Source organism: Cyprinus carpio, chromosome A19, assembly GCF_018340385.1.
Source record: "Cyprinus carpio isolate SPL01 chromosome A19, ASM1834038v1, whole genome shotgun sequence".
Taxonomy (NCBI): domain Eukaryota; kingdom Metazoa; phylum Chordata; class Actinopteri; order Cypriniformes; family Cyprinidae; genus Cyprinus; species Cyprinus carpio.
Window position 1 is genome coordinate 12,993,595 of NC_056590.1, and position 17,578 is coordinate 13,011,172.

A 17,578-nucleotide genomic window follows, 5' to 3' on the forward strand; every position below is an offset into this window, starting at 1 on the left:
TGAAACGGACACACTACATGGTGCTCAACACTGACTGAACTAGGCCATACTGTGAGAATGATTAATTACCTTTATGATAATAATGCACCAAAGTGGGTAAGTTAGTACTAAACTTTAACCCTATAATGCCATATGATATCCATATTTCTAAGGCCTAGATAGTAATATGAACATGTAGGACTGAAGCAACTTAGAATTACTTGATTTTTAACAACAAAAAACCTATGTGTGAATGATCATGTTAAAATGTGAGTATCAATACCTCAGGCTTTTGAGGAATGTTTATTGTTTAAAAATTCATCCCTCAGTCACCACTGTATTGCATTGCATTATAGACTGTTTTGCCTCTACAAATATATATAAATATATATATATATATATATATATGTGTGTGTGTGTGTGTGTGTGTGTGTGTTTATATGTTTTTTTCATGTAAGTAATCTGCAATACTGCTATAAATATTTCATTGATTTATATTATAAGCCATCAGAATTGCACCTTCATTTTTGGCCATGGAAATGTCAGCAACTGCAGTCTGGGCCTCTGAATAAAACTGGGTTTTTGGAAATATATTTTGTCTAAAAATAATTTGTTTGATAAACTGTTTTTTTCTTACTGATTTTACTTACTCTCATATGTCAGGCTTCACAGGTTATAAGGCCTACTTTTTTTTGAATTTGTAACTTTTTTGTAATTTGTTTTTTCCCTCTCAAAACAATAGCTTATATATTATATACCTGAAAAACATAAATATTGTCGTTTTTAGGTTTATTAAACTATATTGCAATCCACAACCGCTTGAATCTCCGATCTCACGTGCCACTTGTATAGACTGCTCGCGCGCTATTTACCTGACGCGCACCTGCGGGCGTCACTCCCAGTGCCACGGGCGCGCGCATCTCCATCCAGACTGCTCTCGCGCTTGTGAGAGAACGGGATTCTCCGTGTCTCAGTCCGCTGAAAGCGCAGTTTCACCGAAGTGCTTCAAACTGTCTCTGCCTTTGTCTCTGGCAACGCCGCGTCACTTTGATGGGGAATTCGATATCAGGGCGGGAAAATGCCTGTTATGAAGGGATTGCTCGCGCCACAGAACACATTTTTGGATACTATAGCGACGCGTTTTGACGGCACACGTGAGTTACTGAGATGGCATTTTACCCTATTTGTATGTAAAAACTATTTTGGGGTTTCTAATGAGAGAGTTTATTTTTTATTTTTCTGAAGCAAGACAGAAAGCCATTTGTTTGATCGACTAAGTAGACAAATGTTTGTCAAAGCAAGTGCACTGTAAAAATGACAGTATATTTACTATGACAACAGATTAAAAAGCATAATGGTTTATTAAACAATATTAGGTTTATAAATTAGCAAGTCAGAGTGAAATTAGCTTCTTTAAAAGTGAAGCATACCGAGTGAGTAAAATCGAAAAAACAAATTGAGGAAAAATATAGGAATAAAATCACTGTGCTTGTGGCTAGTACTAAAATTACAGTTTGTGATTTGCATCTCAACTTTAAAAGTTCTATTCTGTGTTTGATTTTCTTTGTACATTTTTAAAAAATGTTCAGTGTTGTGTGATTCATTTTTTCAGCTCTACAATTCATAGTACTTGTTCAAAGTACTTGTTGTCCTACAGTCAATATCACATAAATACTGCAGAGACTGATATAATTTTAAGTAGAGGAGCAAACTTAAGATTTTCTTCTGAATTTGGACATTTTATCGTCATTTAATTTGTGTTTCACACATTGTATATCTATGCCACAAGTGTTTTTTTGTTGAGTTTTGCATTGAAAGTACAATATTGCTTTCAAACTGAGCAACTGCTTGCTCAGCACCATGGACAGCATACAAGGGCAACCCCTCGGTTAGATCATTCAGAGCACTTGGGATGCTTTGATGCTTAGATCAGTGGTTCTCAGTCTCACAGAACTGCACATTTTGGAGTCTCCCTCATTTGACACACCCTTTTCAGGTCTTGGAGGTGCCCTACCGACTATCTGATGGGTTGAATCAGGTTTGTTAGGTTAGGGAGACCTCCAAAATGTGCAGATCCACTTAGATGGCGGTGCATAATTTGGTTGTCCTGATGTTTATTTTTCATATAGAGCTCAAGCAGGGTTGGTAGAGATAACAGTAATAATCAAAGGGCTGTTTAATTAAAGTTCAGACCAATAGCCCAGATCATGCATGAAAAAAGATGCGCTTAACGTCCTGATGAAATCCCTTGCATAGCCCCAGGTAACGACCAGCATCGATCAAATATAATTGGTCGACCACAGAACAGTCAGGCGGTATTTAATCTCAAGGCATATTGTGCAGTTGAAAAAATGAGTCTGTCTGGACTTCTTTTGTGTGATAAAAGTTTACTGATTTCACCGAGCAAAGCCTGTCAGCTTTAATCACTTTGTTCCAAAGTGTTTTGGTGTCCTAACAGAAAGAACTTATGCCATCCTGTCTTATCACATCCTACATTTAGGTAACTTATTTTCCCCCATCTAGGTCTAAGGTTTGAGAAATGAAAACCGAGACTGTGTTTTATTTTAGTGCTAGGAGAGAGATCTCCCACCACAGGAATCCTTCTTGAGGGACATGATGTCCTCTGGGCTGCTGGGTCCATATATTACCAGACCGTGATGGCGTATACCCCTGTGACTATGGTTTGTCCTGCAGGGGAGACTACCTGTATGGCTGTCACACCTAGGGTTGCCACAGGTAACATGGCTGAGAATAGCACAGGAATGGCTGGAAATAGCATCTGTCATATTGGAAGGAAAGTGTCAACAATGACACTGGGGGCAATAATAGAGAACATCCCATTAGGCGTTATCCATGGTGGCTTTCCAAAAATGCTACGTGTGGAGAGCATTAACAAAGTGTTTTTTTTTTTAAATGGTAGCTGGATGTTGTGTTCATGACATCACAGACACAAATGAAAGAGCATGCGCCCAAGCCAAAGCAGAAATGCTGTTGCCAGTTTTGATTTTGAATGTGCTCTACGAAGCCAAATCATTTGTGAGGAAAATGTGATGCTCGTCCATACAAAATTCGCCACCACAATGCAAACATTTTTTCCTAGGGCATTGCTATAGGGCTCCAGGTGGTTCTTAAGTGGTTGCCCTTGTATTAGGTGTTTGTCATGGTATTCAAGGTGGTTGCTAGGTGGTCTCTATGTAATTCTCATCTCTAGAAATGGTCTGCTTGCCTTTTTTAAAGTAAGTCTATAGATTTTTGCCAATTTTATCATAAAATTGTAAGTTAGACCTTTCTTAAACAACCTGAAGTATTTTGCAGATATTTTAAAGAATGTTTCAACAGTTTTTGCCAGTCCAATCACAGACTGCAGTGGTCCAAAGCAACATTTGACCCCATTAAAGGAATAGTTCACCCAAAATTAGCTGTAAATTTACTCACCTTCATAGCATTCAGGATGCAAATGTGTTTATTTGTTCACTGGAATGGATTTGGAGAAATTTAGCATTACATCACTTGCTCAGAATGAGAGTCCAAACAGCTGATAAAACATCACAATATGGACTTTCGTTCTAGCAAGTAAGCCACAACAATCATTTAAGTTCTTGTGAAGTGAAAAGCTGCATGTTTGTAATAAAGAAATTCATCTAAAGGATGTAACTTCAAAACATTGTTTCCAAATATAATAATCCATAATATTGCTTCCTCTAGTGAAAAAATTGTGTTGTCTGATTCAGGAGAAATATATACAAAGTTCAAGCACCATTTACAAAGTAAAAACAGTTCTTAACAAATATGTTGGTGGATTTTGTTGTGGAAGAACAACGGGGTGGAGTTTTTCACTGGAGGAAGTTTTATTATGGATTATGGAATTTAAAAGTTAAAATGCCTTAATTAATTTTTTTTCCTATAAACATAGAGCTTTTCACTTTACATGATGGACAGGAGTCCTGTGGATTAATGCTTTTATCAACTGTTTGGATTCTTATTCTGATGGCACCCATTCACTGTGGAGGATCCTTTCTCTTTAATAAATTGGTTTCAGAGTTTTGAAAATCGCTAACCATAAGTATGATAAATAGGAAAGTGATGCTTTCCTTAGCGAGCACCCCCAATTACACCCTTGACTTCATAATCTTGTGCAATATCCAAGTTACAGAGGAAAACATGCTGACTTGTTATTGTCAAGAGAAGCTATACAGTACATGTATTAAACTCCCCTCTGCAGCATCCTAATGTGTGTGCTTGCTGTTATGCGTTAATATTCCATCAAAATGAAAGACTTCAAAATACTCTTTTCACACAGGTACCTGTCAGGACAGCATATGGTGGGTAATTACAGTAAAGCAGTGTGTGTGTGTGTGTGTGTGTGTGTGTGTGCGTGTGTGTGTGCAGTTGTGTGTTACCCAAAGAAAAAGAGAGAGTGTGGTTAACTGTGAAAGAGTAATTTAGAGTAATTTTGGATGAGTCCTTTTAAAAGAACACTTCAAGTAGATGCTTCCGTTGGTAAAATTACAAAGCGCAGGGTTAGACATCCAAGTCAGGTAATGGAGATATTTCAGGCGGTTCACTCTTGCATGTAATGCATAATCACACTGCCAGTGACTGGCAGTTGGGAACAGATCTGTAGGTCTGAAAGATGGTGAAATTGAGGCTCTAGACTAGGAGAACAATGTGTGTCTGTTGTTTGAACTTGGGATAGAGATGTCAGAGTGCTGTTTTTCTGTTGTTCACTGAACGTCACGCAGAGCTGAAACTGAGCTCATCAGTCATCATTAGGGAAGAAAGAGAGGGACTGGAACCCTAAGAGGGAAAACAAAACAGATGCTAAAGAAAACATGCAAGGAAATCAAGCAACAGGACATGGTCTTTTCCCTTTGCATAATACAGGTTGGCATTATTGGAAGGTGGAAATAGGACACTGTGAGGATGCAATCTGCAGTTTCAGCAGGGTTATCCACACGTATCAGCCCGGAATACAGATAGAACTCTCACTTACTGTTCCAGAGTCTCCGAGAATGGAATTCCGGAAACGTGCCAGTCTAGACTTTCAGAACTTGCCATCTTCCTTTGTCTTATTTACATTCTGAGAATACTTATGTGCTCTGGCACGAACCACGAATTGAAATTAAATTTGAAGGACCCTGCTGAGACTATGACAAAAGATTATGTAACCACGGCAGATTAATGAAATAAAAAGGTTGAAATGATTAGATGCGATGGAGCCATTTCAGACTCTTCCTATTGCTGCTTTGTTTACTGCTGAAAGGATTTTAGCACCATTTGCAGATGGTTTTAAATTAGTGTGCTTAGATTCTTGTCAGCTCCATCATGCCAGTAGAGCTCATTAGCCTTGAGTATTTAAAACGGTCGTTTTTACTTTGATTCAAGAGTCTGTTATACATAAAAAAATATTTAGTCCATATCAGTGAAGAAGTTAAATATTTTCTGCTCTATTTGTGCTCAAACCTGTTCTCAGATGTCACCGTAAGACTTTATACATGATACATTATTCAATGCACTCTTTCAAGGAAATAGGATTCAGAACAAGAAGAGAGTCAAGATCTCAAACCTGCGAAATCAGGGCCAAGCTGAAAAACATACTTAATCATAAGCTCTCTATACCTAGAGTTTGAAGGATGTCCCCTATACTTAGAATACTAGTGAATGGCTTGGTGTATACTGTGCTCTGTATACTGCACACTATCTGTTGTTTTTTTACAAATAGTATGTGAAGCAGTATGCAATGAAAACAATTCATTGTCGTCAAAACATTTGGAAATATGTGTCCAGTTATGACTTTGCAGAATTACATTTTTATTTAGCTTTTTTTATTAAAGGCGCTTTATGTAATTTTTTTACTGTAATAAAACACGAAATTACCTAAATGTGTTTGCAGATACACATACTTGTTTCTCTGAAAAACAATTCTACAGCTAGTTATTCCACTTTGAAATGTCTAATTTGAATTTACTTTCATTGTACAGGGCTCCATATTGCAACTAAAACAGTCACATTTGCAACCAAAAGTATTAATTACTAATTCGTTTATGATCGATACTAATATGGCTTCTTGTTATCAAGATCTTTATTCTATATGTTGTGTTCTGTTAATGCTTGAAATTCGTATTATTTCTTGCGCACTTGCGGTCCAATAAACACAATAAGCTTTGTGCTCTGTTACCTTTTAATAAACAAAGTATCAGCTTTAAAATTCTGCCAAATTCAAAATAGAATTCAAACAATAAATATTTTGGCACTCATTAATATGGCATGAGCGATCGCTTTAGAAACTCAGTTTAAGCGGCACATGAACCCATCATATCTTTCTCTTTACTATAGTGCGAAATAAACATGCATGAACATCAAAGGTATATTACAAGATACAGTACAACTTACCGAAATATGTGGTATGCTGGGGAGACATAAATTCATAAAAGTAAGACTGAAATGTTAAGGTGTTTAAAAATAAATAAATAAAACACGTTTATTCTGTGGCACTTAAAAAATAATTTGGCACCTATTTTTCTTTCTTATAGGAGCCAATGGCTCCTTAAGTGATCTTTTTTTTTTTTTGTCTGGAGTCCTGTTGTATAATTGTACTTCGAAATGTCTTTGTTCTTTGTTTAAAGCATTGCTTTGTTGCATACGATATTTCATGCAGTGTGATCTGACTCTGTACTGCACATTGAGACAAACAGAATTGCATGCTGAAAAAGCATACTATATACTGCAGGAAAAATAAAAGTATTAACACAGTGTTCAGATCAGGTTTCTCAGAGACTAGAATATTTGTGATTCGTGTAAAGCTCGCACCCAGCATCCTTTCTAGTCATCCTCGACACACCTCGAATCTCTGTTTAATGCACAAAGAGGTTGCAATAGAAGGTTCCAGCATCTGTCCTATCATTTCCTCCCCCAAACATCTCTCTCTCTCTCTCTCTCTCTCTCTCTCTCTCTCTCTCAACCAGTTGTTCTCTCCATTCCTCTTTTTCCTTGTGTTCTTCCTCCCCTCACTAATCATACTGCCTCTTTAAATAGCTCTCAGGTGTTCCTGTTTGAGCTCTCAGGTGTTCCTGTTTGGGACATAGACTCACAAGAGGGGGACAGAGGGAGGAAGTGTGTGTGTTTTATGCAACAATCTGGGGCAGATGAGAAATGTGGACATTCCCCCCTCTATCTCCTGCCTCACCCCTTTACCCCCTCCATCTTTCCGCATGTTTTTCAGAGTAAAACTGCAGTTTCTTGGATAAAAACACACATACACACAACACACCCTGGTTTTACAGCCTGGATTCAATCTGTCCAATTAAACATAAACTGACGGAGTAAACCACATGAGGTCTGGTATGGAAATGATAGAGGATGATATATATATTATAAAAATTGTTTTTTTTTTTTTTGCTTGTGCACAGTCTTTGCTAAAATATTAGGGATGTGTGCGACGACTAATATTAAAACGGAAGTTTTGTATCCGACTAGTCGACTAGTCTAAAAGCAAGAAACCCCCAAAAGATGGTAAAAAAACCCCTTGTGTGTGTGTGTATATAACAGACTGCATTTGAAATACTTAATCTATGAATCACACTGACAAATCCCTCAATGAATTCCGCTAAAAATAGGTTACAATTATGCCGTACTCTTGCCTCGTGTTATCATCATTTAATTTTAGGCGGTAGTTTAATTTTTTTTTTTGAAAAAATAGAAGAGAACACACTCAACGTCAGCCAATGCTTATTTATTAAAATCAGCTGGGGAAATGTAAAACAATGAAAAATCAATCAATAGCCTGACAGAATTCTTCATCTTCATATAATGTTAGCCAACATATTAAAACACAAGACAAAAACAATAGGGAATTTTATCAAGGAATAGCATTAAAACGGCTTCTAAAAACATACTTCGTCATGTAGGCTTAATCATCTAAAAATAAAAAGACCAAAAAGAAAGACAGAACCTGAGCTGATTAGGGTTTCCATTCAAATATGTGAATTTAACTTATGTGCAAAATTGGAATATCACATAAACACAAGCACTGTTTCCATCCAACGCATCAAAGACAACAAAATCGTCACTTCCTGTTAAACTGGCACTAAATATCAGTAAGAAAACTAGGAAACTGAATATAATAATTTTCATATATGATAAATTACTTGCGCCTCAGAGCGAGCAGACTAAACACAATAAATGATGTCATTGCTTTCGGAGGCAGATGCATGCTGCTGTTTGGGAACAAGACATTATACAGAAGTACTTAGATGACAGACTTTGCTCAGGCATTTCAGAAAGACCATAACAACATTTCAGATGCTGTGGAAAGAGATCATGCAGTCCGCTGCTTGTCAAGTTATCCCGCCTCATAGCGCAAAGTAAATATTTTTTTATATGCGCTAAAAGGAATTTATTGGCAAAATGCATTTCCATCTCCCATTATTTACATTAATCCTTTTTCGCACAAGTCAAAAACCACCTCAAGCGACCATAAAAACTTTTTTGCGAATTAAGGGGTTTTTATTCTAAATTTGGCATTTCCATCACTCGTTTCTCATTCGATACTTCAAAATGCCCATTAAAACAGGGTGATGGAAACATATTCCTGCACTAATGAAAATCATGTTTTTTATAGTAGTTAAAAGTCGTGTAATCGACTATTGTTATCAGTGTCGACTAGTAGAAGCTGTACCGTTTAGTCGACTAGACCTGCACATCCCTATTAGATATACCCAAACACTCAGCTCCAGCTTGGAATGAACAAGTAGGTCTTTTCGGGTGTTGTCGTATTGCTGGCCCAGAGGTTATGACCTGGGAGTGAGTAGATGGACAGTAAGATTGAGAGATTTCTCTTCTGGGATGTGCTGTCGTCTGTAGACTGCAGAACCAGTATGGCTAGTAGGGCCACATTGGCATGCATTAATGTCAGCCATTGTAAAAAATATTCATATCAACTGTTTTTCAGTCATTAATTTTTTATGTTTTTGCTCTGTTGATTCTGTCACAGTGCTTAATCTAAGCCACATCAGATGGACGTACACATAACAGGCTATGTAGGATATCAGAAGGAAATTCCTCTGTTTTGTGCCAGGGTTATTATAGTTAACTAAAACTAAAATCATAGGGAAAAAACATTTTAATTGCTTGAAATAAAGAAAATGTTAACTAAAAAACAAAACAAAACAAAAAAAATATTTTATTTCTTTGAGCTAGTTTCCATTTCTTGTTTTCAGTGTACTAAAATAACCAAAACTATGTAGAGACATATATAGTTTATAGAGACAAAAATACTAAACCTTAACTGAAACTGAAATAAAAAAGGAAATATGAGAAATGAATTCAAAGTTATAATAAATACTATAATGGTAGCTAGGGGTGGGCAATCTTATGATTATACACCATGATCGATCTTAAAGACTTCTATATAATCTACTTTTCAGGCGAATCGTAGAGATTGTGATCTTTTATGTCCTTGTCTTCGTAATAATGTTAAAACTACAGCAGTGGCTGCCTATTAGATGACTGTCACTGCTCAAGTTATATCACGCGTCTGTATCATGTCTCTTACATATGTGGTGACGTATTTAAAAAACAACTAACTGACTAAAAACTAGCAGTAGTAGTGTTATTGTTATATGTTATAAATTCTGTCTACTAATATATTTGGTAAAATTAAGATGTGGAATGTTTTTTTTTTAAATCACTTTTTGACATTGTTAGTTTGATCAAGTGAAAAAATGTAATACTGGTGAGTTTGTGTGTCTTTGCTATTGTTATTGTTACAACTCACCCACATGCCGTTCCAAACCTGTATGACTTTCTTCTGCTGAACACAAATAAACATATTTTTAAGAATGTTGATAACCAAACATTTTTGGCTCCTTTTGACTTCAATTGTATTTTTTGTCCATAACAAGGGAACCAAAACATTATTCAAAATATCTTCTTTTGTGCTCCGCAAGTCATACAGGTTTGGAATAACATGTGGATGAGTTAATGATGACAGAATTTTCATTTTTGTGTGGAGTAATTGTCTTTAAAGGGAATGCGCCCTTTAAAAAAAATAGTGCTTAATTATTAGCAATATTGGTCAATTATTGCATCCATAAAGAACGTTCCACAGTCGATTCTGCCCCGTCAGCCAAACAGCACATTTGAATTGTTACTCTTTTCTTTTCTCTCCTCCTCTGTATTCTTTCACCTTTTCCTTTGCTTTCTCACTCTTTCTGTCTCTCTCAGCATCATTCTTTACCATGCCATTTAAATTTTCTTTTTTGCTGTTATTTCTCTCTCATTGTCCCTCTTCTCATATCTCTCTGGGTCTGACCTCCCAACACGTACAATGTTATAAATGAGAGTCTAACTTTACTTTTGCTTATGTGAGCAGAACAAGTCACAGTAAAGTCGTTCAGCACCAAACGTCTGTCTTCTCGCCCCGTGAACCCTTCTCATAAATGGCAGTGCTTAATAATGCTTGTGCGTGTTAGTCTGGGGATTCAAGGATGAGGCTCGCGAGCTGTCCTTCGAGAAACATTTACAAGGCATTGTTGTTGTATTCATATATGATGCGTGGATGCTATTAATCTGCTTTGACACTATGACAGGGTAAAACAATAAAACAAGATAGAATACAAAAAAAATCATCCAGGCAGGAAATTGGTTATGTAATGAAATCAAAACAAAGCCTTTCACATGAAGAGCAGTAGAAGCTTTCTAAGACATGTCATGCAAGGTCATGTGACTTACAATGCTTAAGACAAAAAACATATGGTCCAGTGAAGCCTTTAATAGTTCCTAAAACATACAACTGAATTAACCAATTAAATGAGGATAATAAAAAGCATATTCAAGCATTACAATTAAACAGATCAACTAAAGTTTATTTACCAAATCAGTATATAATGATTTCTGCAGAATCACGTGACACTGAAGACTGTAATGGCTGAATAATGGCTCCTTAAAATTCAGCTTTGCCATTACAGGGGGTATGGAAATTGATGGATGAAAGCATTTTTGTATAATCAGCATCAATTTCAAGCATTCAGTTGTTTATGCTCCGATTGCTCAACCAAGTTTCATCAACTTAAGTTTCACCTGCAAATTCGGTTTCAAGAGATTAAAGGTAAAAGTTAACTGGAGGTGAAAACTGTGGTATCTTGGAAATAGCAATCTTTGCACCTGATTTGTCCCCTTGCTGATAAACAAGATATTTATGTGGCAAAACAGCAAACTAAAATCCTATGGGAGCATCTGGTTAAAATGTAATAAGTAATAACTAGTAACAATTAACATTATTAGGCTAAAATGTTTGCTTAATGTTTGTGTTTCTACTAGACAGCAACTTCATCCTGGCCAATGCACAAGTGTCCAAAGGCTTCCCGATCGTGTACTGCTCGGATGGATTCTGTGAGCTTACTGGATTTGCCCGAACCGAGGTCATGCAGCAGAGCTGCGCATGCAAGTTTCTGTATGGGCCAGAGACTAGCGAGCACATCATTCTTCACGTGGACTCTGCATTCGAAGAACGTAGTGAGTTCAAGGAGGAGATAATGTTCTACAAAAAGAGTGGTGAGAAGAAAAAATATTGTATAATGCATTTTGCTTGGTGGTGTTGCTGCAAAGCTTGTTGTACATGCAAGTACACTCAACGTAATGTATTTTGGCAAATGCTAGATGTTTAGTGCCTGACTTAGGCAGGTTGAGTTTCATTTGCAGTGATCTTGGGTATTTTGCCATCACTGTAAAGCTATTGGCAGCAGTTAAAAGGAGACAAGTAATAATACATGGAAAGTTGTGTGATCCATCACTAGTAATAGCACATGAAGGTATTACAACACACCTTAACAAAATGAAATCTCTAGCCATTGGTTTAAAGCAGATGGTTTTATTAGAGTTGGTTGGCCAAAAGCACCAGAGAGACTCTAAAGTCTGATTACAAACTAAAGTCCAGCAGGTGTGCAAGTTTATTTGTGGAATTTAACTAAACCATCCTGTCAACCCATCCTGTAATTTCCCTTGATATAGTATATCTTACACCCTTTTGCACTTTATTCTTCTATTCAAGGTGCTCTGAAATGGAGATTGGAGATTAATCAAAATAGAAATCCTTTTCCTTTCACTAGATTAATTACTAAAAAGTACCATAGTACTGTTTTTTTGAGCGGGTAGCATAGTGGTACATGGTGTTCACTGAAGAATATTTAAGTACTATGTACACATCACGGCTTATAAATACCACCACAATACATGTCTGTAAGTGTACTGTATACAAAGGGCATTAGATAGTAGCAATGATAATATTTGTATAATTTATTATTCTTGCTAATTATTATATATTATATTATATTACATTATAATTTAACTATATGTGTATTCGTTTTGCCAAGGTCTTCAAATGATGCTTTTGAAGTGGCATTTTAACACCTCCCTGTACCTTTTCCATGTGCTGATTCTCCTCTCCCCCTTTGTTCTATATTGAATGGAACATCTCCAGCATACTTGTTCTAGAGAGCGTTATTATTTCATCCCCTTTTTCTTCTCCATAATGGTGAGGGTTTTTCATGAGGAAATGAGAGATTTGACAAAGACTTCTCCAGCTGTGAGCAATCAGACAGAATTCCCCCAGAGGCTTCCAGTAACAGCTACTGGTGGAGAGAGAAACACACAGACACACACACATCGCTAAGCACACATATAAATGCCCCGTCGCACACATACACCCACACCACTCAAAACACACAGACAAGCAAGCATTCACGCACACACCTACGTGAGAATTGGATACCATAATGGTGCTGCTCTTTTTGGATGTGCTGGTCTTTTTTGTTTCAGGTTTTATAGCACTTTAAATAGACTGGAAGTAATGTTTTGCCAAGTAAGCTAAAAATGTGCTCCCTGTGGTAACAAATGAACTAGTTTTATTCAGTGCAGAAATTCTATTTTAAGTCAGTGTGAATTGCAACTCATTTTACTTCTATAATGTAACATATAACAAGTGAAACAGAATATCTAATTAAAAAGGGCAGGGAACTTGCCCTTCATTGTCATGTTTTACATTGTGAATGTCCTCTTGCAAATATGTATTATACTGTATATTTGTGTGTGTTTATATATCTTGCCTCTCTCAATTCTACTGCAGGTAGTGTGTTCTGGTGTCTGCTGGATATTGTCCCTATCAAGAATGAGAAAGGAGATGTGGTCCTCTTCCTCGCTTCTTTTAAAGACATCACTGATACCAAAGCCAAATGTGTACTTGAGGAGAAGAAAGAAGGTTAGTATGTTTAATACTGTAAAGCTGCTTTGACACAATCTGTATTGTATAAAGCGCTATATAAGACTTGACTATGTGGTGGATGGTGGATGTGTGTGTACATGAATTTTCTGGATGACAAGATATTCATGATTTTTTTTTTCTCTGAAATAATATCCATAGATGTCCAATTTAATGCCTTAGGGGTTGATTTGTATTGAATTGAACAACCATGTACATGCGCTGCTGGAGAATTCTGTCAAGTCATTTCCACCACAACTAAAAGTGTGGGTTGTATTTAACAGCATTCTGTAATAGAAATGTTCACAGAAATGTTGTGGCTAAGTATCTTGAGTCAATTTTGTTGTTTTTTCGAAAATACTGGGTTAACTTAACAGTAATTTCGAAAAGCCCAAGAGAAGACAGAACACAGTATAATACCAGTTACCAGTCTTTGACTTTTTGTTTTGGAACGCTCAAATTGAGTTACGGTACTCTGCCTTTGTTTAGCCGTGCATCAGTATGAAGTTACTGTGCTGGCCTGGAGTTATACGGTATTCTGCCTTTGTTTTACTGTCAATTAAAGTCTTTCTAAAAGCTTCTGTTATTTCATACATCTGTCTGCAATTTTTTAGACAATCGAATTAGATAGATCACGATCTACCAAACAGGCTCCATAGACTAGATAACTTGGCAACAATAATTAATCGTAAATGATCTTTAAACTTTTTAAAAAAAATTTTAATGTATGTTTTATAATGCAGATTATTCTCTCAGTGCCAGCCCGTTGGTCTAGGTCTGCCCACTTCTGCATGCGTGTGGACTCAAATCCCTTGACAACGTAGCACATCACACACACATAAAATCACTAGATTTTGCAATTAAATCCTGCCTTTTCTTGTAACCTAATAGACTGCATGGCAATGAATGTCATCGGAGATGTTTAATCCACAAAGATTCTGAGTAATATTTCTTCTTGCTGGCGTTCACATCAATACACAAGTTGTCCTTTTAGCTAAGTTTAGGCTTTTTCATTCAATTGTAAAAAGCATGTAAAAGCAATAGGCTAAGTATGTCTTGCATTCTTTAATGTTAGTGAACATTGCAAATAAATTGGTTGCAAAACGGTATCCTCTCACATGTTTTGTCTGGTTGTTGCAATCAGAAAAAAACGAATAGAGTATTACTGTATGTTATAGCATATGAGACAGCCCGTGATCACTAGATTTTATACAGGTGTTACTAATGATTTTGGAAATGGTGATCAGCAACCAAATATTGTATATAATGTGGTTGTTACTGCCTTTTGCCTTGGCGTGACATCTCACTTTTTGCTGACAATGCAAAGGCAGAGTACAGTAACTTCAAAATAGGAGTAAAGATCAAGTTTGAGCTCAATTTTTTATGTAGATAATTTTCATTACTAAAACATCTAACTGCCAGATTACCAATGTCCTACCTATAATTAATTTGGACAAATAAAAATCTTTAAAGTAATTTTTCTCAGTTTCACACTCTAGCGAGTTAAGGTCTTTCCTTTGTAGGGCAGCATTGTAATCATGTAACAGATGATGTGTGGGAAAAATAAGGTAAATGTTTGTGAATATTTTTATTTTGCATGAATTTCAGTTAAGCCATGTTTTCAAATAATGCAAAAAAAGTGAACATTTCTATTACAATACAATAATGCTGTTAAATACAACCCACACTTTTAGTTGTGGTGGAAAAGACAGAATTCTCCAGTAGCTCATGTACATGCTTGAACTAGACAAATAAAAGAAAAAATATATATTTTAAGGGATTTTATTTTCTAAGTCCTCAGGGCCAAATGTGTCAATAGTGTAAGAAAATCTGTTTATTGTGTGACTGAGAAGCCAGATCAGATATTGGCCTCAAGCACCAAAGGAAACCGTGTGGAGCAGGAAATCCCAGTGCAACTGTCTGTCCTTGTCTTTTTTTTTTCTTTATACACTTTTACCTTTTGTTCCTTTCTCTCTCTCCCTCCTCTTCTGTGTTTCACGTGACCTGTGCTGCTAGTAAATTGGGAGTACATTTATTAGGGTCTATAATAAGTGTTATGCCGCTGGTCTCCCTGCTGACTGCAGCTTTTATGGATGAGTTTCTGTCGCCCCTCTCCTCCTCCAGCCCTGCAGGCTGAAGTGATCTCTATCCCTCTCTAATAACCAGCTTCCCAGCTTTCTCTCTCACTTCCTAGCCCTTCATCTCTCTCTCTCTCTCTCTCTCTCTCTCTCTCTCTCTCAATCCATGTTTCTCTCTCTGTCTATCGCTCCATCCCTCCAGTCCTTTTCCTACTCCTGCTTTGGTTTCCCTTGGTACCTTGTTCAGCAGGGTTGCAATGAGTGACATTTTTCCCCTGTTGCCCTCGGCAATTGAGACTGGCAGCCTGGCTGTCTGCTAGTTTCTTCAGCTGGCTGATTTAAAAATGCTACCCATTTGTACACACACACACACACTACTGGTCAATATCCACAGAGACTCCACACATTTCATATTCAGACATTGTCTCTGTCTCTAACAGTGTAACCATTGCACTACAATACTTCTATTGACACTTTTTGACTGTTTCATTTTTATTTTTGCTACCAACAAGAACTAACACACAACTAACTGTATGTTGAATGGAAAAGAAAAATAATGCAAATGTAGACAAGGATTCATTCTTATTTCCTCCAATGTGTTTTCAGTGGGCTCAACATATTTTCAGTGACATTTTAGTTTGAGCTGATTTCAGCCAATTTTATTTTATTTTCAGCAATTTAGCAGCAAAGTTTCGGGGTTTCAGATTGAAGGTTTGGTTGATCATGTTATAGTAATAGTGTTGTTTTTTTTGGATTTGTTTTGGATTTTCAGATGTGGTATGGCTTTATAAAACAATCTACTACACTATAATACTTCTGTGCTTTAGTAGGAAATGCATCAACAGAGGAAAGGAACCTGAATTTGTCAAACCATTTCATGTGGACTTTCATTTCCAGTGTAGGGTGTCCCTTAGACTAACTGGTTTAGTTCATGACATTCAAAGACTAAATCAAATAAACTTACTGCAGTATTTAGCAGTCACTCGATCAGTTGAAACAAATGTGTTCAATATGGGAGTGAAAACATTCTGGCAGCAGAGCCCAACTGGCGGACACCACTGGTGTAAAGCAGGTCATCAGCAAAAAGGAAGTTATTCTTGTTTCGCATCAGCTTTTGTGTAACAGCAGTATGGAGGGCAGAAGGAAAACAGGCCACTTTGAATAAAACCTCAATACATGGAATACATTATCCTCAATACATGGAAGTATAGATGAAAAATCTTTTTCTTCACAAAGCAACAAAAACACTCTGAATTATACACTTTCATTCACCAATGCAATTATTTTTTGTAGGTATATAACCTTTTTTAGAGCAGGAATTCAATATGTTAGAATATGATGTGTTATGTTTTTTTGACCATGTCTTTTGTTTGTTATTTCACGTATCTTACCAAAACCAGCTCTGGTCACTTTAATGCTACAAAGCTTGAGTTGTTTGGGTGGTATTTTGTTTAGTTTTGTTTTTATTTTATTTTATGTTTTTATTTTATTCATTTTGCTTATTTTATTTTAAAATACGTAAAAAGAAATGCAAAAACATGATGTATAACAACATCAGTACCACAGGAATTTACCTACTTAGTCCTCGGGTGTTGGTGTCTTTATGAATTAATGGAATTCATTTTGTGCAGTGTGTTTTTGTTTCTTGATGGATTGTATCCCACATTGCCCTTGACTTTCGTAACAACAGTCCAACCTTTCCTCAGAGTGCCGCCGTGAAAAGGTGAAGGGTGGGTCTCCGTTCAGCTCAACACGGCTGCGATCTAGCACAGTTCTCTACCATATTTCAGGACACCTGCATAACCGTCAAAAACAAAGTAAAATCAAACTTAACAAGGTGAGACCATTCAAATACTGAGGACATAATACAGAAGCTGAAAGACAAAACAGAAGCAGTGACTTCACCATAATTGTCCTCCCTCTTTATAGAATGTTTTTGGTGATCCACCCGCTCTTCCTGAATATAAAGTCGCTGATGCTGAGAAGTCCAAGTTCATTCTTCTTCACTTCAGCACCTTCAAAGCAGGCTGGGATTGGCTGATCCTTCTGGCTACATTCTATGTCGCTGTGACAGTGCCATATAACGTTTGTTTTATTGGTGATCAAGACTTGACACGTAGCACCACTGTCACTGACATTGCCGTCGAGATTCTTTTCATCATTGGTAAGAGAATCCAGTTTTGATCCTTGACATTATATTTCATTGGGCAATTACATACTACTGTGTGTTTTTCATTGTGAGACTGATTATGATTTACGACATTAT

At 36.7% G+C, this 17,578-nt stretch overlaps 1 protein-coding gene across 2 annotated transcripts in view; it reads left to right on the forward strand.

Moving 5' to 3' along the window:
• The first annotated feature begins 871 nt into the window (after window positions 1-871).
• LOC109102269 (potassium voltage-gated channel subfamily H member 8-like) overlaps window positions 872-17,578 on the forward strand; it is a 38,537-nt gene continuing 21,830 nt past the window's right edge. The window contains exons 1-5 of one of the 2 annotated variants that reach the window (XM_042776623.1): window positions 872-1,133; window positions 11,299-11,532; window positions 13,103-13,234; window positions 17,019-17,149; window positions 17,242-17,476. In XM_042776623.1, coding sequence (XP_042632557.1) covers window positions 1,058-1,133; window positions 11,299-11,532; window positions 13,103-13,234; window positions 17,019-17,149; window positions 17,242-17,476 — 808 coding nt within the window. In that variant the 5' untranslated portion in view covers window positions 872-1,057. The remainder of the gene's footprint in view (window positions 1,134-11,298; window positions 11,533-13,102; window positions 13,235-17,018; window positions 17,150-17,241; window positions 17,477-17,578) is intronic. The other variant, XM_042776624.1, reaches the window with a different exon arrangement.